Consider the following 26,483-nt stretch of genomic DNA (forward strand, 5'->3'; position numbering starts at 1 on the left):
GCAGGATGCAGAGGTGGTCTGCAGGGAGATTGGCTGTGGGGCTCCTTCAGTCCTCCAGGGGGCGCTCTATGGAGACATGGAGACTCCAGTGTGGACCAAAGAGTTCCAGTGTAGAGGCCATGAGTCTGCTCTGCTGGACTGTGACAGCTCAGATAGAAACACCTGCTCTTCTGGCTAAAGCTGCTGGACTCACCTGCTCAGGTAGAGGAGAGGAGCTGTAGCTTTGAGTTGAGTTTCTATTTTAATAATGTGACATGATCTATTTTTACTAATTACTCTTGTCTGCTCAGAGCCCGTTAATTTCCAGTTGGCGAAAGAATCCAGTCGCTGTGCCGGTGAACTGGAGATGAAGAAAGATGGAGAGTGGCGTAACGTGATTGATAACGATTTTACCTTGAACCTAAATGCAGCAGATGTAGTGTGTAGACATCTTGACTGTGGCTCTGCGGTTTCCACAGAAAGGAAAGAGATGGAGTCGTACACAGGAATGTGGAGGATTAGCTCAACCTGTCTTCAATCCAAGTCTGCTGTTAGAGAGTGTATATTAACAAATTCTTACCCTTCCAGTTCCTTCCTTAAGATCATCTGCTCAGGTAACACCTCACCAACAATACTTCAGCTATAACTGTAATCTCAGTCTTTTAACTTACATTTACATTTCACAGATGCTTTTGTTCAAAGCGTCCAAATGAGGTACCATCCACGCTAAAGTAGATCCAGGAGAAGTCATCAAGAATAAGAGCTTAGTTTTACACTCCATCTGACAGTGCCACATGGTTGCAGGTGCACACAGCAATGCATAGGATTATGGGAAATAAATAGGCAGCATTGAGTAAGTTATCTTATTCAGCCAGCAATGGAGACCTACAGCTGTATGTACCGACTCAGAATTAAAGATCCTATGCTATGTTGCTTTTCGGATGCTTTTAAATAGGCCATGGTAGTCCCCAAGTACTGAATCAGAAGTCTTTTATATTGACCTTAGTGGTCCCCTAATACTGTATCTGAAGACTCTTTTATATAGACCTTAGTGGTCCCCTAATACAGTATCTGAAGTCTCTTTTATATGACCTTAGTGGTCCCCTAATACAGTATCTGAAGTCTCTTTTATATAGACCTTAGTGGTCCCTAATACGTATCTGAAGTCTCTTTTATATAGACCTTAGTGGTCCCCTAATACTGTATCTGAAGTCTCTTTTATATAGACCTTAGTGGTCCCTATACTTTATCTGAAGTCTCTTTATATAGACCTTAGTGGTCCCCTAATACTGTATCTGAAGTCTCTTTTATATGACCTTAGTGGTCCCTAATACTGTATCTGAAGTCTCTTTATATAGACCTTAGTGGTCCCTAATACTGTATCTGAAGTCTCTTTATATAGACCTTAGTGGTCCCTAATACTGTATCTGAAGTCGCTTTCCCAAAATTCAGCCTTGGTGCAGTATTCCAGCCACTAGAACCAGTCCCACAATGAGCTTTCCTTAGGATGTGCCATTTCTGAGTCTGCAGCTTTTGAGGAGGTAAGAAGGGGGGCAACGTGGAGGATGGGGGTGTGGCCTTGACCAACTACCACTTTGCTCGTTTGCAAGCCATGATGTCTCTCTTCATGGGGGGGGGGCAATTTCTCTGGGTGGGCAAAGCAGAGAAAGGGGAGGTAACCTTGCCCCTTATGATGAAGAGATAATTACTCTGGATGGCATCACCCTGACCTCCAGCACCACCCTGGCCTCCAGCACCACCCTGGCCTCCAGCACCACCCTGGCCTCCAGCGCCGCTGTGAGGAATCTTGGAGTCATCTTTGATCAGGACCTGTCCTTTAATTCTCACATAAAGCAAATTTAAAGGACCGCCTTTATTCACCTACATAATATTGCAGAAATGATGCAGAAAAACTAGTCCATGCATTTGTTAATTCTAGGCTGGATAACTGCAATTCTTTACTATAAGGCTGCTCAAAAAAGTCCATAAAGACTCTTCAGCTGATCCAGAATGCTGCGGCACGTGTTCTGACAGGAACCAGGAAAAGAGACCTCATCTCTCCTGTTTTAGCTTCTCTGCATTGGCTTCCTTGTAAATCCAGAATAGAATTTGAAATCCTTCTTCTCACCTACAAAGCTCTTCATGGTCAGGCACCATCTTATCTTAAAGAGCTCATAGTACCTTACTACCCCACCAGAGCACTGCGCTCCCAGAATGCAGGGTTACTTGTGGTTCCTAGAGTCTCTAAAAGTAGAATGGGAGCCAGAAAGTTCAGCTGTCAGGCTCCTCTCCTGTGGAACCAGGTTCTAGTCTGGGATCAGGAGGCAGACACCGTCTCCACATATAAGAGTAGGCTTAAGACTTTCCTCTTTGATAAAGCTTACAGTTAAGCGTTGTCTTCCCTAAGCAGTCCACAGCGCTTTGATACAGCAGCAGTGTACAGTGGTGTGAAAAAGTGTTTGCCCCCTTCCTCATTTCCTGTTCCTTTGCATGTTTGTCACACTTAAGTGTTTCGGAACATCAAACCAATTCAAACAATAGTCAAGGACAACACAAGTAAACACAAAATGCAATTTGTAAATGAAGGTGTTTACTATTAAAGGTGAAAAAAAATCCAAACCATCATGGCCCCTGTGTGAAAAGTGATTGCCCCCTAAACCTAATAACTGGTTGGGCCACCCTTAGCAGCAACAACTGCACCAAGCTTTTTGCGATAACGTGCAATGAGGCTTTTACAACGTCCTGGAGGAATTTTGGCCCACTCATCTTTGCAGAATTGTCCTAATTCAGTTACTTAGAGGGTTTTCGAGCATGAACGGCCTTTTTAAGGTCATACCACAACATCTCAATAGGTTCAGGTCAGGACTTTGGCTAGGCCACTCCAAAGTCTTCATTTTGTTTTTCTTCAGTCATTCGGTGGTGGACTTGCTGGTGTCTTTAGGATCATTGTCCTGCTGCAGAACCCAGTTCGTTTCAGCTTGAGTACCGAACAGATGGTCGGACATTCTCCTTCCGGATCTCTTGGTAGACAGCAGAATTCCATAGTTCCTTTTATCACGGCAAGTCTTCCAGGTCCTGAAGCAGCAAAACAGCCCCACACCATCACACTACCACCACCATATTTTACTGTTGTATAATGTTCTTTTTATGAAATGCAGTGTTCCTTCTACGCCAATAAAACTTGAAAACACACCTTCCAAAGAGTTCCACTTTTGTCTCATCGGTCCACAGAATGTTGTCCCAAAAGTCTTGGGGGTCATCAAGATGTGTTGTGGAGAAATTGAGACAAGCTTTGATGTTCTTTTTTGCTCAGCAGTGGGTTTTCTCCTTGGAACTCTGCCATGCAGGCCCTTTTTGCCCAGTCTTTTCCTGAGTGGGAGGCATGAACGCTGACCTTAACTGAGGCAAGTGAGGCCTGCAGTTCTTTGGACGTTGTTGTGGGGTCTTTTGTGACCTCTTGGATGAGTCGTCGTTGCGCTCTTGGGGTAATTTTGGGCGGCCGGCCACTCCTGGGAAGGTTCACCACTGTTCCATGTCTTCGCCATTTGTGGATAATGGCTCTCACTGTGGTTCGCTGGATTCCCAAAGCTTTGGAAATGGCTTTATAACCCTTTCCAGACTGATAGATCTCAATTACTTTCTTTCTCAATTGTTCCTGAATTTCTTTGGGTCTCGGCATGATGTGTAGCTTTTAAGGATCTTCTGGTGGACCTTACTGTGTCAAGCAGCTCCTATTTAAGTGATGCCTTGATTGTGAACAGGTGTGTGGCAATAATCAGGCCTGGGTGTGGCTAAGAAATTGAACTCAGGTGGGACAACCACAGTTATAGTATGTTTTAACAAGGGGGCAATCACTTTTTCACACAGGGCCATGATGGTTTGGATTTTTTTTCACCTTTAATAATAAACACCTTATTTAGAAATTGCATTTTGTGTTTACTTGTGTTGTCCTTGACTATTGTTTAAATTGGTTTGATGTTCCGAAACACTTAAGTGTGACAAACATGCAAAGGAATAGGAATTGAGAAAGGGGGCAAACACTTTTTCACACCACTGTATGTGTTACCTACAGCTGTATGGTTCATGAGCGGCCTGATATGTTGGACAATTTATGTTTTTTGGTTGGGCGAACTAAGACCCCGATCAGACAAAGACTTTATCAGACTTGGGCGGCTTTCAAAAGAAGTAAAGTGTTTTGCTCTGTGCTTTTGCGTTGCTGAGCACCTTATCATTTTCTCCTCTGTTCACATTGTTGCAGGAATGCCCTGAAGGCTTTGAGTTGAAAAAACATCAATTCAGAGAGAAAAAGTGGCCAAAGCCGGAGATTTGGTGGTTGCCTAGCAAGAATAACTGAAATATGCAACTGGTAGCGCTGTAATGTGTTACTGTTATTTTGCTGTGCCATACTTTTATACACTTTCAATTGTCTCTCTCTTTCTCTTTTCCAGGCTCTGTCAGGCTGGTGAATGGGACTAGTCTGTGTTCAGGCAGACTGGAGGTAAAGTCTACCCAGTCTACCCAGTCCTGGTCCTCAGTGTGTGAAGAAGACTTTGACCTGCAGGATGCAGAGGTGGTCTGCAGGGAGCTTGGCTGTGGGGCTCCTTCAGTCCTCCAGGGGGCGCTCTATGGAGACATGGAGGCTCCAGTGTGGACCAAAGAGTTCCAGTGTAGAGGCCATGAGTCTGCTCTGCTGGACTGTGACAGCTCAGATAGAAACACCTGCTCTTCTGGTAAAGCTGCTGGACTCACCTGCTCAGGTAGAGGAGAGGAGCTGTAGCTTTGAGTTGAGTTTATATTTTAATAAATGTGACATGATCTATTTTTACTAATTACTCTTGTCTACTCAGAGCCCGATAATTTCCAGTTGGTGAGAGGATCCAGTCGCTGTGCCGGTGAACTGGAGATGACGAAAGATGGAGAGAGGCGTAACGTGATTGATAACGATTCGGCCTGGAACCTAAAGGCAGCAGATGTAGTGTGTAGACATCTTGACTGTGGCTCTGCGGTTTCAACAGGGAGGAAAGAGATGGAGTGGCACACAAGAATGTGGAGAATTAGCTCAACCTGTCTTCAATCCAAGTCTGCTGTTAGAGAGTGTATATTATCGGAGTATTACCGTTCCAACTCCATCCTGGAGATCATCTGCTCAGGTAACACCACACCAACAATACTTCAGCTATAACTGTAATCTCAGTCTTCTCGCTTACATTTACATTTCACAGATGCTTTTGTTCAAAGCGTCCAAACGAGGTACCATCCACGCTAAAGTAGATCCAGGAGAAGTCATCAAGAATAAGAGCTTAGTTTTACACTCCATCTGACAGTGCCACATGGTTGCAGGTGCACACAGCAATGCATAGGATTATGGGAAATGAAAAGGCAGCATTGAGTAAGTTATCTTATTCAGCCAAAGCAGAGAAAGGGGTGGTAACCTTGCCCCTTATGACCTTATGATGAAGGGATAATTACTCTGGATGGCACCACCCTGGCCTCCAGCACCACCCTGGCCTCCAGCACCACCCTGGCCTCCAGCACCACCCTGGCCTCCAGCACCACTGTAAGGAATCTTGGAGTCATCTTTGATCAGTACATGTCCTTTAATTCTCACATAAAGCAAATATAAAGGATCGCCTTTATTCACCTACATAATATTGCAAAAATGATGCAGAAAAACTAGTCCATGCATTTGTTACTTCTAGGCTGGATAACTGCAATTCTTTGTTATCAGGCTGCTCAAAAAAGTCCATAAAGACCCTTCAGCTGATCCAGAATGCTGCAGCACGTGTTCTGACAGGAACCAGGAAAAGAGATCACATCTCTCCTGTTTTAGCTTCTCTGCATTGGCTTACTGTAAAATCCAGAATATAATTTAAAATCCTTCTTCTCACCTACAAAGCTCTTCATGGTCAGGCACCATCTTGTCTTAAAGAGCTCATAGTACCTTACTACCCTGCGAGAGCACTACGCTCCCAGAATGCAGGGTTACTTGTGGTTCCTAGAGTCTCTAAAAGTAGAATGGGAGCCTGATAGCTGAACTTTCAGGCTCCTCTCCTGTGGAACCAGGTTCCAGTCTGGGTCCAGGGGACGAGAGTGTTCAGCTATCAGGCTCCTCTCCTGTGGAACCAGGTTCCAGTTTGGGTTCAGGAGGCAGACACCGTCTCCACATTTAAGAGTAGGCTTAAGATTTTCCTCTTTGATAAAGCTTATAGTCAAGGCTGGCTCAGGAGAGTCCTGAACCATCCCTTAGTTACGCTGCTATAGGCCTAGACTGCTGAGGGACTTCCCATGATGCACTGAGCACCTCTTTCTTCCTCCTTCTCTCTATCTGTATGCAACCTCATCCCATTAATTCATGTTGCTAACACAACTTCTTTCCTTAACCGGAGTCTTTTCCTCTATTGCCCCCGTAGTCTTGTGCTCTCTTGCCCCTCTCCTCCTATTGCTTCCTGCAGGTGGTTCTGGTTCTGGATCTGTGGTTGGAGTCACCTGCTGCCTCCATGTTCCTGCTCGACACCCTCTGCTACAATTCTTCATGTCTTCTATGTCTCGTCTCTGTCTCTTTCTCCCCCCCCAACCGGTCGAGGCAGATGCCCCCCCCCCCCCCCACCCTGAGCCATGCTTCTGCTCAAGGTTTCTGCCTCTTAAAAGGAAGTTTTTCCTAGCCTCTGTGTCCTAGTGCTTGCTCTTAGTGGGAACTGTTGGGTTTCTGTAAATAACATCACAGATTCCAGTCTAGACCTGCTCTTCCTTAAAAGCGCAATGAATTAACTGTTGTTGTGATTTAGCGCAATATAATTAAAATAGAATTGACCTCATAAGGGGAGGTTCCAGATTGGCCCTTCTGAGCTTTCATTTTCTCAAAGGCAGAGCAGGGTACCCAGGGTTGGGGTTACACCTATCACCATTTCTTGATCCTGGCGGGCCATAGGCAGGATGGGGGAACGCGTATTAAAGTAAAAAAAATCTCAAAGTGAAATTTTCATGCCATGGGACCTTTAAGTTATCTGAATCAGATTTGTCTGTTCAGTATGAATATGAAAGCGCTGTCTTCCCTAAGCAGTCCACAGCGCTTTGATACAGCAGCAGTGTGTTTACCTACAGCTGTATGGTTCATGAGCAGCCTGATACGTTGGACATTTCATGTTTTTTGGTTGGGCGACCTAAGACCCCGATCAGACAGAGACTTTATCAGACTTGGGCGGCTTTCAAAAGAAGTAAAGTGTTTTGCTCTGTGCTTTTGCGTTGCTGAGCACCTTATCATTTTCTCCTCTGTTCACATTGTTGCAGGAATGCCCTGAAGGCTTTGAGTTGAAAAAAACATAAATTCAGAGAGAAAAAGTGTCCAGTGTAATTTTGCTGTGCCATACATTTATACACTTTCAATTGTCTCTCTCTCTCTCTGTTCTCCAGACTCTGTCAGGCTGGTGAATGGGTCTAGTCTTTGTTCAGGCAGACTGGAGGTAACGTCTACCCAGTCTACCCAGTCTACCCAGACCTGGTCCTCAGTGTGTGAAGAAGACTTTGACCTGCAGGATGCAGAGGTGGTCTGCAGGGAGCTTGGCTGTGGGGCTCCTTCAGTCCCCCAGGGGGCGCTCTATGGAGACATGGAGGCTCCAGTGTGGACCAAAGAGTTCCAGTGTAGAGGCCATGAGTCTGCTCTGCTGGACTGTGACAGCTCAGATAGAAACACCTGCTCTTCTGGTAAAGCTGCTGGACTCACCTGCTCAGGTAGAGGAGAGGAGCTGTAGCTTTGAGTTGAGTTTTATTTTAATAAATGTGACATGATCTATTTTTACTATTTACTCTTGTCTGCTCAGAGCCCGATAATTTGAAGTTGGTGAGAGGATCCAGTCGTTGTGCCGGTGAACTGGAGATGACGAAAGATGGAGAGTGGAGTAACGTAATTGATAACGATTTTACCTGGAACCTAAAGGCAGCAGATGTAGTGTGTAGACATCTTGACTGTGGCTCTGCGGTTTCCACAGAAAGGAAAGAGATGGAGTTGTACCCAGTAAAATGGGTCATTAGCTCAACTTGTCTTCAATCCAAGTCTGCTGTTAGAGAGTGTATGTTTTCGGAGGATTCCCTTTCCAGTTCCATCCTGGAAATCATCTGCTCAGGTAACACCACACCAACAATACTTCAGCTATAACTGTAATCTCATTTTTTTTCGCTTGTATTTACATTTCACAGATGCTTTTGTTCAAAGCGTCCAAACGAGGTACCATCCACGCTAAAGTAGATCCAGGAGAAGTCATCAAGAATAAGAGCTTAGTTTTACACTCCATCTGACAGTGCCACATGGTTGCAGGTGCACGCAGCAATGCATAGGTTTATGGGAAATGAAAAGGCAGCATCAAGTAAGTTATCTTATTCAGCCAGCAATGGAGACCTACAGCTGTATGTGCCCGACTCAGAATTAAAGATCCTATGCTATGCCGCTTTTTGGATTCTTAAGAATAGGCCAAAGTAGTCCCCTAATACTGCATCTTAAGTGTCTTTTATATAGACCTTAGTGGTCCCCTAATACTGAATTTAAAAATCTTCTATATAGGCCTTAGTGGTCCCCTAATACTGTATCTGAAATCTTTTATATAGACCTTAGTGGTCCCCTAATACTGTGTGTTGAAGTCTCTTTTATATAGATCTTGGTGGTCCTCTAATACTGTATCTGAAATCTTTTATGTAGACCTTAATGGTCCCCTAATACTGTATCTGAAGTCTCTTTTATATAGACCTTAATGGTCCCCTAATACTGTATCTGAAGTCTCTTCCCCCAAATGCAGCCTTGGTGCAGAATTCCAGCCACTAGAGCCAGTCCCACAATGAGCTTTCCTTAGTATGTGCCATTTCTTAGTCTGTAGCGTTTTGGGGGGGGCAATGTGGAGGCTCGGGTTGTGACCTTGACCAAAAACGGAGGTAACCTTGCCCCTAATGACCTCATAAGGGGAGGTTACAGATCAGCCCATCTGAGCTTTCATTTTCTCAAAGGCAGAGCAGGATACCCAGGGCTCGATTTACAACTATTGCCATTTCTAGACACTGGGGGACCATAGACAGGCTGGGGGAACACAATGTTAAAAAAAACTCCTAATGTGAAATTTTCATGTCATGGGACCTTTAAGTTATCTGTATCAGATTTGTCTGTTCAGTAAGAATATGAAAGCGCTGTCTTCCCTAAGCAGTCCACAGCGCTTTGATACAGCAGCAGTGTGTGTACCTACAGCTGTATGGTTCATGAGCGGCCTGATACGTTGGACATTTTATGTTTTTTGGTTGGGCGACCTAAGGCCCCGATCAGACAGAGAGTTTATCAGCCTTGGGCGGCTTTCAAAAAAAGTAAAGTGTTTTGCTCTGTGCTTTTGCGTTGCTGAGCGCCTCATAATTTTCTCCTCTGTTCACATTTTTGCAGGAGTGCCCTGAAGGCTTTGAGTTGAAAAAAACATAAATTCAGAGAGAAAAAATGGTCAAAGCCGGAGATTTGCTGGTTGCCTAGCAAGAATAACTAAAACACGCAACTGGTAGCGCTATAATGTGTTACTGTTATTTTGCTGTGCCATACATTATACATACTTTAAATTGTCTCTCTCTTTCTCTTCTCCAGACTCTGTCAGGCTGGTGAATGGGACTAGTCTGTGTTCAGGCAGACTGGAGGTAAAGCCTACCCAGTCTACCCAGACCTGGTCCTCAGTGTGTGAAGAAAACTTTGACCTGCAGGATGCAGAGGTGGTCTGCAGGGAGCTTGGCTGTGGGGCTCCTTCAGTCCTCCAGGGGGCGCTCTATGGAGACATGGAGACTCCAGTGTGGACCAAAGAGTTCCAGTGTAGAGGCCATGAGTCTGCTCTGCTGGACTGTGACAGCTCAGATAGAAACACCTGCTCTTCTGGTAAAGCTGCTGGACTCACCTGCTCAGGTAGAGGAGAGGAGCTGTAGCTTTGAGTTGAGTTTCTATTTTAATAAATGTGACATGATCTATTTTTACTAATTACTCTTGTCTGCTCAGAGCCCGTTAATTTCCAGTTGGTGACAGGACCCAGTCGCTGTGCCGGTGAACTGGAGATGAAGAAAGATGGAGAGTGGAGTGAAGTGGATGTTAAAGATTCTGCCTGGAACCTAAAGGCAGCAGATGTAGTGTGTAGACATCTTGACTGTGGCTCTGCGGTTTCAACAGAGAGGAAAGGGATGGGTTTTTACACAGGAAAATGGATCATTAGCTCAACCTGTCTTCAATCCAAGTCTGCTGATTGTATATTATCGGAAGATTCCATTTCCGATTCCAACCTGGAGATCATCTGCTCAGGTAACACCTCACCAACAATACTTCAGCTATAACTGTAATCTCAGTCTTTTTGCTTACATTTACATTTCACAGATGCTTTTGTTCAAAGCGTCCAAACGAGGTACCATCCACGCTAAAGTAGATCCAGGAGAAGTCATCAAGAATAAGAGCTTAGTTTTACACTCCATCTGACAGTGCCACATGGTTGCAGGTGCACGCAGCAATGCATAGGATTATGGGAAATGAAAAGGCAGCATCGAGTAAGTTATCTTATTCAGCCACCAATGGAGACCTAGGGCTGTATGTACCTGACTCAGAATTAAAGATCCTATGCTATGCTGCTTTTTGGATGCTTTTAAATAGGCCATGGTAGTCCCCTAATACTGAATCTGAAGTCTCTTTTATATAGACCTTAGTGGTCCCCTAATACTGAATCTGAAGTCTCTTTTACATAGACCTTAGGTGTCCCCTAATACTGCATCTGAAGTCTCTTTTATAAAGACCTTAGTGTCCCCTAATACTGCATCTGAAGTCTCTTTTATAAAGACCTTAGTGGTCTCTAATAGTATCTGAAGTCTCTTTTATATAGACCTTAGTGGTCCCTAATACTGTATCTGAAGTCCCTTTTATGTAGACCTTAGTGGTCCCCTAATACTGTATCTGAAGTCTCTTTCCCAAAATTCAGCCTTGGTACAGAATTCCAGCCATTACAGCCACAATGAGCTTTCCTTAGTATGTGCCATTTCTGAGTTTGTAGCGTTTTGGGAGGGGGGGCAATGTGGAGGCTCGGGGTGTGTCCTTGACCAACTGCTACTGTGCTCATTTGAAAGCCATGATGTCTCTCTGTCATGGGTGGGCCAAATTCTCTGGGCAGGCAAAGCAGATAAAACAGAGGTAACCTTGCAACTTATGACCTCATAAGGGGAGGTTCCAGATCAACCCATCTGAGCTTTCATTTTCTCAATGGCAGAGCAGGATACCCAGGGCTCGGTTTACACCTGTCACCATTTCTAGACACTGAGGGACCATAAGCAGGCTGGGGGAACTCAATGTTAAAACTCATAAAGTGAAATTTTCATGCCATGGGACCTTTACGTTATCTGAATCAGATTTGTCTGTTCAGTACGAATATGAAAGCGCTGTCTTCCCTAAGCAGTCCACAGCGCTTTGATACAGCAGCAGTGTATGCGTTACCTACAGCTGTATGGTTCATGAGGGGCACTGATACGTTGGACATTTCAATGTTTTTTGGTTGGGCGACCTAAGGCCCCGATTAGACAGACAGTTTATCAGCCTTTTTTCAAGAAAAGTGAAGCGTTTTGCTCTGTGCTTTTGCGTTGCTGAGCGCCTCATAATTCTCCCCTCTGTGCTCATTTTTGCAGGAGTACCCAGAACGCTATGAGTTAAAAAAAGTGTCCAAAGCCGAGATTTGGTGGTTTCCTATAGCAAGGATAACAAAACCACGCAACTGGTAGCGCCATAATGTGTTACTGTTATTTTGCTGTTCAATACATTTATACACTACATTCTCTCTCTCTGTTCTCCAGGCTCTGTCAGGCTGGTGAGTGGGACTAGTCTGTGTTCAGGCAGACTGGAGATAAAGTCTAACCAGTCTACCCAGTCTACCCAGTCTACCCAGTCCTGGTCCTCAGTGTGTGAAGAAGACTTTGACCTGCAGGATGCAGAGGTGGTCTGCAGGGAGCTTGGCTGTGGGGCTCCTTCAGTCCTCCAGGGGGCGCTCTATGGAGTCATGGAGGCTCCAGTGTGGACCAAAGAGTTCCAGTGTAGAGGCCATGAGTCTGCTCTGCTGGACTGTGACAGCTCAGATAGAAACACCTGCTCTTCTGGTAAAGCTGCTGGACTCACCTGCTCAGGTAGAGGAGAGGAGCTGTAGCTTTGAATTAACGGTACCACTTTATTTAAAGTGTGCAAAAGACTGAGATGAAACCGGTCATGAACATGAACAAATCTTTATGAATGTTGACTGTCATTCGGTAAATTATGACTTTTTAATACAAAGTTAAAACAGTTTAAGAAGTTTGTGTTATGACAATTTGAATTAGTGTCAAACACTTCATTCTACATGCATGCATTTAGAATCAAGTGTTGGACAATACCTACCTACCTTCTTTCCTTCCTTCTTGCCCGGAGCCCTTGTGCTGTCTCTCCTCGCAGATTTCCTTGGATTGTGATGGCACTTGGATCGTGGTTGAAGCTGCTGCCATGGTCCTGCTTGACGGCCATGCACTTCTACTGCTAGAATTATTAGTCCTACTTCTAATATCTTTACTGTTACTATGACATATTTATATCAGGTTATATGTCTAGGTTATTAACATAGAGATTGTTGTCTTGCTTAAAGTCATATAATGCAAACTCTACATTATGTTCATGATGGTGTCATGTCATTCTTATGCACACACTTCAGATAAAGTGTTACCTAAGGAACTTATTAAATGACTTCATCAACTTTTTAATTATTGTGGTGTCTCTGTTCAGAGCCTGATGATGTCAGGTTGTCAGGAGGAGCCAGTAGCTGTGCTGGTACGCCAGAGATGAAACAACAGGGACAGTGGAGACCAGTGGTGGACTGGGATTCTGAATGGGACCAGAAATTATCATCTGCAGTGTGTAAACGGCTGGACTGTGGTTCTGCTGTTTCCATAAACATAAGCAACAGCTCTTCAGAAACACCTGTGTGGGGGATCAGTGGTTCTTGTGTTCAGTCTGATTGGATGGGACGGGAGTGTTTATCTGTAACAAGTTCCAAGACAAGCTCCAGGAACCTGGAGGTGGTCTGCTCAGGTAACCCTGAACAGCAACAGACACATTCTTTACCTTTGCTTTCTTTTGCTAATGAACACATCCTTTCATCTTATCCGGTCAGCGCGGTCAGGATGGTGTAGACGGAGCGTATGGTCGCTGTCAACCATCTGGTCATTCATACTGGTTGAGGTCAAAGCGGTTATAAAGGAAATATTGCCTTAGTTTGAAGATGCTGTTTACTCCAAATCCCTGGTCTATCTAGACTTTATCAGACATGTTTTGCCACTTTTCTCAGGGCAGGAGTTGTTTTATTCTGGTTTAAGAAGAAAGGATTGGCAACTTTCATGTTTTTTCTTAAAGTAAATACAGAGTTTTAGGCATTCTTTTATCAAATGGCTTTTAAAAATATAGTGTATATAGCTGGGGTACATGGAGCATACCCCAGGACCCTCCCACACACACAAACACACACGTATCAATTTATGTAAGCATAGTGGTTCCTTAATACTGTATCTGAAGTTTCTTTTACATAGACCTTAGTTGTCGGTGTCAGCCCCCCAGGTTAGAGCTGAGCCTCAAATGTTAACGTCCGCCCCTGGATGAAATACGTTTTACTTTCCTCACTTTAACAAATAAAGACGATGATGGTAGAATTTTAGATTCTTGATATGTGGTCTTCATTTGTCGTCCAGATTTGCTGGCTCAGCCAAACATCTCCTTCTCCACCCACATTGACGGGGTTTCTGAGGCCACGCAGCAGGGACTGCGAGTGCTCATGGGCTCCGACTTCACCATCAGCTGCTCCATCCTGCCCCAGTACCCAGGAGGCTCCTTCCAGCTCATCTTCAACACCCCCGACCCAGAGCAGAAGAACTACACCCTGCCAGCTGTCAATCACTCGGCCCACTTCCTGTTCTCTGCTGCAGACCCCACCCACCGGGGGGAGTACCGCTGTGTTTACCACCTCTATGTTTTCTCCCATAACTTCTCATCTGAGAGCCGGCCGCTCCATCTCACTCTCGCAGGTAACGTTATAGACAATCTAGATCAAATGACTGCATGGAATACATGCATCAGATATTATTTGACTAGATTAGATAAACAGTCATGAGGTGCCAACTGTTTCCATGTATGAAAACACACAATGTTTCCTGCTACTGGTCAGAATAATCTCATGAATGAAAGGATGGATAAAAGCCTTGCAAACTGGGACGAAGTATAACGTCCATATGAAGGTGGATTTAAGGCTGCTGAAGTCTGTTTAACCCTTGTGTTGTTCTTCCGGGTTAAAAAACGGACAAAAAATGTCATTTTTGTCCCTTTTTCAGACTTTGTTTAGTTTTCAATAACACCACCTTACTAGTTCAGTGTGCCGATGTGCTGCAATAGCAGCGATCGGCGCACTGACTATTATTGCTCATACTTATTATTGGTCTTCCGCCAGATTTTTGTCCCGCTACTAGTCCTGGAGCGTTGCCAACAAGCGCACACAAAATACATTGAAACGTGTGTGATGATCGGGAATGGTGTGCTATGACTTTTCTAAGAGATTTGCCATGCGGTTTTCCCGAAATCGGCAAAAAACGGCGAACAATTTCTCATAGACTTGAATGGGAAATGTTCGAGAAATTGCTTAACATTGCTCAAAACGGCACCTCTTTGGGACCGTGCTGCATTGCCATGCTTTAACATAGAAACATAATTGAAAGTTTAAACAGAAGACAAGACTTTGGCGTTTATTGGGCTGAATGGCCATTCAGATATCAAGCACGGTGTGTCCAAAATCACAGTTTACGTGTCGTCCCGTTTTCAGACCGTCTCAGATTTTCCAATGTGTGTGTATGTGGCGGAATGTTGAATGTTGTTGATTAAAAAAATCATCTTGGTTCTCTCTCTATAACTTGCTCCCACGCCAACAATTCTAACGTGTCATGGCCAATTTATACATCAAAACGTAGGTATCCTTGTCTAGTTTCAGCCAATGTGCTCATGAATGCGATATTAATTATATTTTTTACATTGCGACTTTTCAAATGACAAGAGTTCCCAATCTTTCTCGATTCACTGCCATGTTAAACATCGTCCACATTTCTGAGCAGAACGCAGAGCGAAGACCTTCTTTACATCGCTGATACGCCCACATTTCTAAGTTTGTACATATAAACTTTATATCAATACGTTCATTCGTATTTTATTGATAGCTAGTATCCCTTTGATGATATGATCATTTGTTTGAGAGCTTGTTCAGTATCTGAATAGCTGCTGGCAGCAGGTGCCAGGTGCAGTTGTTAACTGATTACAGATCAAAGAGATGACATCACAGAGATGAAAGGCTTCCTGTTGGTCCTTAGCAACCAGGCAACCATACTCTGTATGTCTGTCTGTTGACATCTGTCTCCCTCTCTCTCAGACACAAACACACAGACAGACAGACAGACAGACAGACAGAGAGACACACACACACACACGTCCTAACGTCTTAAATAGGTTTTAAAAAGTTATATCTCTGAAGGGTTGGGACACTTATTTTATATTAAGTTGTATTGCTATTCGCATGTGCACCAAGTAGCAGGCACATTGATAACATTTCTGCGGAATTTTCTAGTTTCACACTACTATTTGGAATTCATGGTCAAAAACCCTTTTTTAAATACATAGTATTTGAGTTAAAAAAGCAGAAATTATGAATCATTTTGACTAATACTTAAGATCAGAGGAAGGAAAGTGATTAATTGTATTTTCAACGAACATTAAGGAATCCAATCCATATGCTGTGGTAATTTGGTTAAAAAGAAACTCATATTTCAGATAAAGACATTTTTTAAAGGGGTCAGATTTGACCCAGTGACAACAGGAGGGTTTACTGCATTTTAAATTTGCATGTAGTTGATGATTAAACTAGATTGTGTTTTATTGAAGAACCTGACAATCTGAATCAGCTGGTTTATATAAACTATTTGACTGTATGAAAACACATTCAGCGTTTATGAGCGTCCATCCAGAATGATTGTTAATGTGTTTCAGCCTCTGTAACACATCTGGTCATCAGACTGGTGGTCCTGGGGCTGCTGGTGCTCGTGTCCGCTGCTGCCCTGTTTGGCTACGTCAAGGTACACCACACACACCACACACAACACACACACACACACACACACACACACACACACACCACACACACACACACACACACACACACACACACACACACACACACACACACACACACACACACACACACACACACACACACACACACACACACACACACACACACACACACACACACACACACACACACACACACACACACACACTTCAAATTAAAAGCCTTCCAATGGTCCATCTCTCTTTCCTGGAAGGCTTTTTAATTTAAAATAATCTGCAGAAAATGCTGTTTTTCACTCTAATGAAAGCGAACTGTAAAACTAATAGAAGAAAAATGGCAAAGTAGAAGTTATTTTACACAGTAAGTGAATAAAAAACAAATTTATTTCTATAAAGAAATAAATATCACCAGTCATGATGTTGTGATAGTGGACACCCTGGTAGATATGCAGATGTTCTCTCCTTTTCCTTTTCTCTGCTGTGACGTGCTTCTTCTATAACTTCTGTCATCTCTTCCACTAATTCCTCTTGTCCCGGCCCAAGCAGCACTCAAAACATCTAATTAACCGGCCCAGGGTTTGACAGAGAGACTGAATAAGATCCTGATATAAAAAGAAGTAACATCTGAACTGGCCTCCACGCTGCTTTGGTACTGGTCACTGACCCTGTGTTGGAAGAGCAGCGCATCTCTTCTGGAGAAGAAAAGGTTTCTAAGACATTTCCTGTCATGTTTCTCTAGGCCAGCAGAGGGCAGACGTCAAGACCAGAGGACAAGATGGAGCTGGATCACCTGGGTGGTGCTGAGGACCTACTGGGTGAAGAGGCAGGAGGAGCGCAGGGCCCAGAGTAGGATCTCCCAGCCAGATGGAGGACTCGGCTCTCACAGCCAGACCAGAGCAGTTCAGGCGTGGGATGATATCAGGAGGAGCTTTCCTAGAGAAGACCCAGACAGACACACAGCTACATCAACAAACCTTTAACCATCGTGTTGTCTTCACATCGACCGGTTTTTCTGGGTCGAAATATCATAATTTTGATGGGTTTTTTCTACACTTTTCTCAACGTTTGTGTAGATTGTTTTTCCAATTTTTTGGGGCAATTTTATTGTGTTTTTGTATTTGTTTTAACAAGTTTTTTCTCTCACATTTACCAATGTTTTTGTCGCTTCTTTTTTACAAGTTTTTGTCACCTTTGGGGATTTTTCCGATTTGTTTTGGTCACTTTTTTCAGCGTTAAAATTAAAAAAAAAAAAAAATGTTTTTGTTGAATTTTTCTTGCGTTTTTGAGTCTTTTTCCAACATTTGTCACTTTTTTCAACGTTCTTTGGTCATAACTGTGATATGTAATTCTTTTGTAAACGGGTCAATGACTCCGAGGACAACAGAAGAACAATTATAGAATCCCACTGTACATTTGGGATTGTTTTCTGCATTGAGAAATATTGCCCCCCCCCCAAAGAGGTTTTAGCCGGGGTCTAAAGGAAAATCCCAAGCGCTAACACATCTTTGACTTCCAGCTGTCAACCACCCCCCCATACAGGCATTAGCATTACATTTAAACAATTTCATAAGCAATTGAAAGTTCCTTGCAGTCACCCTAAAAACCAGTCCACGTCTGTGTTTTGGTCCAGGGGTTTTTAACCCTTGTGTTGTCTTCCCGTTAACCATGAACTTGTCCTTCCAGGCCAAAATTGAAAATGAATTCTTTTTTGTGCTTTTACAATGTTTTTGCCATTTTTTCTGATTTCTTTATCACTTTTTTCATGGTATAAAAAAACCTGAGCTGGTTTAATGATAGATTTCACACTTATTCTTGGAATTCATGGTCAACAAAGCTTATTTATATCAAATTATACATGAGTTTTTTGTTAAAAAGGCAGACATGAATTCTTATGAAATTCCTGCTCTGATGTTTCACAATAAAAGCCTCCCGGTGGCTCATAAGACACTCTCTCCCTTTCCTGGTAGGTTTTTAGGTGGAAAGAGATCGGTAAAGTTTGTAGTTATTTTAGACAACTTCTGTCTGGTGTGTGTGTGTGTTTTTACATATTTTTATACTGCACATATGAACCTGTGTTGCTGAAATAACTTTGAATTGATAAGGAGGATTTGAATAATTTGTTGTATATTACTGTAAAACCTGCTGAGTGAACTGTTGTTGCATCATATAATCTGCAGAGATAGTAAAAGAGGTTTGTGTGTAGTTTATCAACCCGTTCTCACTCCAAACTCGTAAAATGTGGACGTTTGGACAGCGGCTCATGAGACAAAAAAATAACTCTTTGTGTCCCGCGTGTGTCCTTAGCCGTCCCGTTCCTGAACCGTAAGCCCCCCCACGAGCTTTCCATTAACCGAACAGCGTCAAAGGGTACGCCAATACGCAACAACCAAGCGTGTTATATGACGCTAAAGGAGACTTTTAACGTCAAATAACAACAAAGGCACCAGAGCAAGCGTCCATTTTTTACGAGATGGGAGTGAGAATGTGGTGAGTTTAGTGTCCCAAATTCCACTTTGGCCACACCAGGACCCGCCGATTGGTTGGGGTTAGGCATTTGACCTTGAGTGGTGAAAGTTAGGACGGCCGATTGGTCAGGGGATAGGACGTGCACAAATGGGGTAACATTACGGGGAATTTGGGACACTTAACCGCACACATACCAAGAAAAGATGTGCGTTAGCCGTTAGCTTGCCTTATTCATGATAAACACGTATTGCCGCATTATACAAGTGTATATCTTTAACTATATTCTTTTTGTTTCATGATGAAGACAAGATGAATTAAATGTAAATTGTGCTGTATTTATTATCTTTTCCAGTCTTAATCAATGCTCAAAGCGCTTTTACATCTACAGGAAACATTCACCAATTCACACACATTCATACACTGTGGCCGGGCTGCCGTACAAGGTGCCACCTGCTCATCAATATACATTCACAAAACATTCACACCCGATGCGCGCAACCGGGGGCAACTCGGGGTTCAGCGTCTTGCCCAAGGACACTTCGACAATGACTGCAGGGGCGGGGATCAAACCACCAACCTCCCATTGGTAGGCAACCGCTCTACCACTGAGCCACAGCCGCCCCAATAGTAGTGGTGATGAAGGAAACGAAGCTGATGATGGAGTTGTTGTTAATATTTTATCATTTGCTTGAGATATTGTCAGCCATCATTTTAAGTCTTCTTAATTTTCTTAGTAGATCAATAACACATTCAAAAAGACAAACGTGGCAGTTAAATATAGATAAATACTGTTTACATGCCTTCTTTTGTCCTCCTCATTGCTCTGCCATGCATGTTGCCTATGCACCATATTTGCAAAGGGGACAATTTAGATTTAAAAAAAATTAATAAATGTTTTCAATTATACTCAATTTGTGTTGATTAAACACACTGTACTTCCAGGTGACATGTGATGTGATGAACTGTGAAGCTAAATAAACGCAGCCTTGCCCCCATGTACTCGGCCTTGTTATCCTTCTTATTCTCCAGTTTAACCACTTAATTGTTTTTATACAGGAGCGCCATCTTGTGTCAACAGAGGCCTGGACTCCCAATCAAGATCTGGTGTTAACAAGGTAACTTCAGGTTCAACCCAGGGTTTAGTGCATCACTTGTTACCGGGTTGTATCGCCGTGGTAACTGATGCTGAACACCTAACCTGCTCGTTATGTTGGAGATCGGAGATCGACCACTGACCCGTTCACTCTGGATGATAACGGCGTATACCCGTCCTGTGGGGTTTTCTTTCCATGTGTTAAATGCCAGACGGGACCTGATCAACAACTTTCAGAAGGCTGGGTGGGTGTTAGTGTAGCAGGGCTGTCGTCAAGTCCACCTTTGTCAAGTCCAAGACAAGTGCAAGACCAGGACTAGTCGAGTCCAAGTCAGGACCGAGTCCAAAAAGGTTTAAGTCCAAGACAAGACCGAGTCTAAAGAGGTTCAAGTTAAAGACAAGACCGAATGCAAAGACGTGCAAGTCCAAGACAAGACCGAAAAGGTTTGAGTCGGAGTCAAGACCGAGTCCAACAAGGTTTGAGTCAAGACAGAGTCCAGGACATAAAAAAAGGTGTTATGCATGACAGTATCAAGACAATCATTTTGGGTTTCTCTTTCCCTCCAATATTATCATCAACATAATAAAGACACCTGGACTCGGTCCAGACCAAAAGCCCAAAAGCCAGATCTACCATACCAGTGGCCGAGACAAGTCCGAGTCCACAGAAAAACCAAGTCCAAGACCTGACTTGAGTCCTACAGCCCTGATGTAATATCAACATTAGCCTTAATTAGCAGTGGAATGCTATTTAAAGCTATCAGTATTGAGTCTATCTGGGTGCAGAATGTAGGCAAACATAAACAAATGCATTGCTTACTAAACATTGATTTTAATATAAAACACTAGCTTTGAAAACACCGTATAAAGCTTCTGAAATGTGGTTTTAAATCATCAGGAGGGTCGATGTCACACTGATACTTTAGTCTTTTATTAAAGATTCACATCAAACATACAACAAGGCACATTGCACACATATTCAGTCAATTCTACAACATGAATTGCACATGGAGTACAACACTGATATAAAAAACACAACAAAAACAAAAATAAGTAAAGGGAAAAGAGACCAAGGGACTAAGGAATGAGTTTGTATCATAGACTCCATGTTAACGGTCTATGGTTTGAAAAAGTATTCAAGAAAAAGGGCTTTTTTTGTTTCAGGCTTTGTTTATACAGGATTATATCATTTAGAAAGGCATTAAAGACAGGCGATGTTTTAAAAAAATTGACATTTGTGTATGAAATATTTTCCCTTAAATCAGATTATTCACTTCACTCTCAGTTCTGTTCTCCATTTGAAGTCCAAATTTAACGTATTCACATGTTAAAATTGGGATATTTTGTGTAGATGACACAGATGCTGACGGATCAACACACACGTTTACAATGTTAATCTATAAACTTCCCACGGTCCCTGAACGCACCATTCCTTCCCTGCCAACGTCAGCCGGAACCCGGAAGATTCCAGCTTGTTGTGAGTTGTCGCCTTTCGCTGCTGCAATCGTCTTCTTCCTCCTCCTCTTCGCTCACAAATGGCGCGTTTCGTCGTTCCGGGCCGGACCGGGCCGGGCCGGACCGGGCCGGGACTCTGGTCCTCGGCGCTGGTGCTGACGGTGCTGCTGGCGGAGCTGGTGCTGCCGGGCGGGGCCGTGTCCGAACCGGGGAAGTGGGTCCTGAACGTCAACAGCGTGAGTTTCCTGCTTGTTGTGACGGAGTGTTTTTTAGCGTTGAGCTCATATTTACCGAATATTAATATTAATAAAACCCTTTGTGGAGAAGATAAAAGGTGGTGTTCACTGCGGCTGCGTCAGAAACATGTAAACAAAGTAACGAAGTACATTTACTACTAATGTACTATATTTACTACAGTAGCGTCACTGTAGCCTACCATCACAATGTTGACGTTCTTGTACCTGACTCCTGTTTTATTTTCTGATACTTCATACTTCTACCTTACAATATTTAAATATTGAACTTTTTACTTTACTACATTCACCTGATTACTTTATATATATTCTCTCTCTCTCTCTCTCTCCTCTCTCTCTCTCTCTCTCTCTCTAGTATTAGAGATGTTATGATATGACACTACAAACAACATTGAATTAGATCCATTTTCAAATTAAGACTACGAAATTGATCCTCTGACACACACACACACACACACACACACACACACAGAGAGACAGAAACGGACACACTCACACACTCACAGACAGAAACACACACACACACACACACACACACACACTCACACTCAGACAGAAACACACAAACACACACACGAACATAACTTGTGTGCATTAACCCTCGTGTTGTTGTCACGTCAAAATTGAAAATCACTTTTTAATCAATGTTTTTAACTTTTTCTTACGTTTTTGTCCAATTTTCAAAACTTTTGATGTGTTTTTTTCAATGTTTGTCACTTTGACGTTACACACTACGTATCACTAACTAATAAACCTCATTTATAGGAAATTATACCTAATGTTTGAGTCAGAAAAGCAGAAATTAGGAATTATTGAGACTAAAATTAAAGGAATGGATGTTGATGATAATCACAGACTGGAATATGTCAACTTTTACTCAATACTATTTCAACAACACTTCCATTTGTTTTACAATGCTATAAAACTGAATAAGACCCAAAATTAATGAAAGTAGAGATTTGTACTTGGCAAAGAGCGTTGGAATCAATCATGTTATTTTGGGGAATTAAAAAGAACATTGATATAGGACAACATGAGGACAACATGAGGACAACATGAGGACAACATGAAGACAACATGGGGACAACATGAGGGCAACATGAGGGCAACATGAGGGCAACATGAGGGCAACATGAGGGCAACATGAGGACAACATGAGGACAACATGAAGACAACATGAAGACAACATGAAGACAACATGAAGACAACATGGGGACAACATGGGACAACATGGGACAACATGAAGCAACATGAGGGCAACATGAGGACAACATGAAGACAACATGAAGACAACATGAGGACAACATGAGGACAACATGAGGACAACATGAGGGCAACATGAGGCAACATGAGGGCAACATGAGGACAACATGAGGGCAACATGAAGACACATGAAGACAACATGAAGACAACATGAGGGCAACATGAGGCAACATGAGGGCAACATGAGGGCAACATGAGACAACATGAAGACAACATAAAGACAACATGAGGGCACATGAGGACAACATGGGGACAACATGGGGGCAACATGGGACAACATGAGGACAACATGAGACAACATGAGGACAACATGAAGACAACATGAAGACACATGAAGACAACATGAGGCAACGTGAAGACAACATGAGGGCAACTTTGAAGCAACATGAGGACAACATGAAGGCACATGAAACAACATGGGACAACATGGGGACAACATGAGGACAACATGAGGCAACATGAAGACAACATGAGACAACATGAGGGCAACATGAAGACAACATGAAGACAACATGAGGCAACATGAGGCAACATGAGGCAACATGAGGACAACATGGGGACAACATGAGGGCAACATGAAGACAACATGGGGACAACATGAGGACAACATGAAGACAACATGAAGACAACATGAGGGCAACGTGAAGACAACATGAGGGCAACATGAGGACAACATGGGGACAACATGGGGACAACATGGGGACAACATGAGGACAACATGAGGGTTAAAGACAGTCAAAACATTAAAGTGAACCAACTTACAGGACACACATCTCGGCGGCGGGGGGGGGGACACGTGACCAACGGGAGGGTTAGGGTTTATTTATAGTCTCTGATTAAGTGGATTGATTTCACCTGAAGGGGGCGGGTCCTTCTGAAGGAGCGTTTGATTTTAACTCCCTGAGTATGGTGTGGTCAGGTGGCCTCTGTGTGGAAAAAGGTCCAAAAGAGTATCAAAAAGCATAAAGCGTCAAAAAGTGTCCAAATAAGCATCCAAAAAGTGTCCAAATAAGCGTAGATAAAACGTCAAAAAAGTGCCCAAAGTGTCCAAAAAGTAGTAGATAATGTGTCGAAAAAAGCATATATTATTTGTCAGAAAAGTGTCCAAAAAGACATTGAAAAAGTGTCCCAAAAGCGTCCAGAAAGTGTCCAAAAAGTGTTGAAAAGGCATCCCAAAAGTGTCCAAATAGTATAGATAAAGCATCAAAAAAGGTGTCCAAAAACACATAATGTGTCCAAAAAGCATTTAAAAGTGTCCAAAAGCGTAAAAAAGTGTCCAATAGCATAGATAAAATGTCAAAAGTGTCCAAAAAGCATTAAAAAAGTGTCCAAATAACCCATAGACATCTATATATATCTATATCTCTATATATATATATATATCTATCTATATAGATACATCTATATATATATAGATATATAGATATATATATATATATATATATATATATATATATATATCTATATAGATAGATATATATATATCTATATAGATACATCTATATATAGATATATATATATATATATATATATATATAAATATATATATATTTATAGATAAATATAAATGTTTTTAATCTGTTTGTTTTTGTCTGTTCCAGGAAACCGTGAAGAAGCAGAACCACTTCTTCTTCACTAAAACTCTGTTCAACAACAGCTTCATCCATCGTGAGTAGAAAGACCTTCTCTTCTTCTTCTGCTGCGGTTTGGATGCTTTTAAAGGAGCAGTCCGACATTTAGAGGAATCCTCTTGTTGTCATGGTTTGGTTTCCATGGTGCACTACTTTAGCTGCAAGGGCCTTTGTCGTTTCAAGTGTTAACTGTAAAAATAAACGTAATGTTGATATATGGTGGGAACCCTAAAATGCGAACTTATTGTGTCATAAAGAAGATGACCCAATATCAACACTAAGGCTGCGACACATTGCGAGAAAATTACACTTTAACAGTCTTTTATTATTTATTATTGTTATTATTGTTATTAATGTTCAACTTGTTGAATAAAAGAAAGCTGGAAATTTGAGCAGACTACTGAAAGCAGCAGAAGTGCGCACTAGAGCCCGACCGATATATCGGCGGGCCGATATTAACGGCCGATATTAACGGCCGATATTAACGGCCGATATTATCGTGAGCAACGCGATTCAAAGGCTTAGGGACGGTTTAACAAATTATATTATTTTAGTGAGAACTTTAACGTATCCATATGTTAAAATTGGGATATTTTGTGTAGGCGACACCGATACTGAGGGCTCAACGCACCAACATCTTTACATTGTTAATCTTTAAATTTCCCACGGTCCCTGAACGCACCACTCCTTCCCTTAACTCATTAATAACTACAAATAACTAATGTTGGTGAAATATTTGTCTTGGAACGCGTTTTTGGATTCTTAAAAAAAATATATATATATATATATATCGAATATCAGATTTTTTTAAATAACCAAATATTTGTATTAGCCTTAAAAATCCTTTATCGGTCGGGCTCTAGTGAGTCCACCTTAAAATCAGTTTATTAATCACAGGTAACATTTTCACCGCGATACTCGAACGTTACTGCGTATTGTCCTCATGTCGTTACGTTATGGGTCACGTGACGGAGATACCGGTCTAGAACAGGGCTCTCCAACCAGGGCTACTTATAAAACAACAAAGTGGCAAAGAGCTACTTGCGTTACATCGCCTTCATGTATTTACATAACACATAATCTGAATGAAGCTACCGAAGGCCACTCTAAAATGTGCACTTTTACTGTATTGGGGTGGGTTGGGGGTCCGAAAATCTGTCATTATCCGGTGTTAGGGTTCATCTCTCTCTCCTCTCTCTCTCTCTTTTCCCTCTCTCCTCTCCCCTTCTCTCTCTCTCTCTCTCTCTCTCTTCTCCCCATCTCCTCTGTCTCTCTCTTCTCTCTCTCTCTCTCTCTCTGTCTTGGGCACTTTGGAGAGGTGTTCTCTCTACAGATGAACCCTAACCTAACCCCCCCCCCCCCCGGGATCCCCCAATACAGTAAAACTGCACATTTAGATTGGTCTTTACTGTTCCGCCTAAGGCCCCCTGTGCAACCATTGCTGCCTAATCACCACACCTGTGAGGTGGACGGACACCTCGGCAAAGTAGAAGTGCTCACTAACACACATTTAGACCGATTTGGGAGCAACATTTGAGAGAAATCAGCCTTTTGTGTACGTAGAAAATGAATTTTGAGTTCAGCTCACGACAAATGGGGCAAAACCCAAAGTTGAGTGCAGGTCCGATGAGACGTCCCCACCATACGGTTCGTAGTGACGTGTCCCGGTAACGTGGTTCTGTGTTGTCTCCCCGTGTTGCTCAGTGAAGGCCGAGGCCTGCAACCTGTTGGCGTCCGTCCAGCTGGACGTGTCCTGGTACCTGAGGAACTCCCACTGCTACGGCGAAGTCTTCCGCCTGGACGTGAGACGCTCGCTTCTCCGCTCCGCTGGAGGGAAAAACTCATAATCACCTTTATGTTGTTATTAGTTTTGGTCTCATCTCGTCCCTTAAACTTCAGACTCACTGTGTCTAGATGGATGGATGGATAGATAGATAGATAGATGGATAGATAAATAGATAGATAGATGGATAAATAGATAGATAGATAGATGGATAGATATATAGATAGATAGATGGATAAATAGATAGATAGATAGATGGATAGATAATGAGATAGATGATGAAAATAGATAGATAGATGGATGATATATAGATAGATAGATGATAAATAGATAGAAGATAGATAGATGGATAATAGATAGATAGATGATAAATAGATCATAGATAGATAGATGATAGATAAGATAGATA

General features: G+C 42.7%; 1 protein-coding gene and 1 pseudogene across 1 annotated transcript; both read left to right on the forward strand.

Annotated features, from left to right (window-relative positions):
• The first annotated feature begins 5 nt into the window (after positions 1-5).
• On the forward strand, positions 6-19,010 carry LOC116704750 (scavenger receptor cysteine-rich type 1 protein M130). Its single transcript, XM_032540353.1, has 9 exons — positions 6-201; positions 291-593; positions 4,428-4,736; positions 4,827-5,129; positions 9,584-9,892; positions 12,758-13,063; positions 13,717-14,049; positions 16,049-16,134; positions 16,869-19,010. Exons 1-9 carry the CDS (start codon positions 6-8, stop codon positions 16,977-16,979), a joined length of 2,256 nt encoding a protein of 751 aa, XP_032396244.1. The 3' UTR covers positions 16,980-19,010.
• A 2,101-nt stretch (positions 19,011-21,111) lies between these two features.
• Positions 21,112-26,483, forward strand: part of LOC116704751 (transmembrane protein 87A-like) — a 27,152-nt pseudogene continuing 21,780 nt past the window's right edge.

This window comes from Etheostoma spectabile, chromosome 16 (assembly GCF_008692095.1).
Source record: "Etheostoma spectabile isolate EspeVRDwgs_2016 chromosome 16, UIUC_Espe_1.0, whole genome shotgun sequence".
Taxonomy (NCBI): Eukaryota; Metazoa; Chordata; class Actinopteri; order Perciformes; family Percidae; genus Etheostoma; species Etheostoma spectabile.

Coding starts and splice junctions, on each gene's coding strand:
- LOC116704750 (XM_032540353.1), top strand. CDS start 6: ATGCAGAGGTGGTCTGCAGGGAGATTGGCTGTGGGGCTCCTTCAGTCC. Junction 202..290: donor TGCTGGACTCACCTGCTCAG/GTAGAGGAGAGG, acceptor TTGTCTGCTCAG/AGCCCGTTAATTTCCAGTTG. Junction 16,135..16,868: donor CCCTGTTTGGCTACGTCAAG/GTACACCACACA, acceptor ATGTTTCTCTAG/GCCAGCAGAGGGCAGACGTC.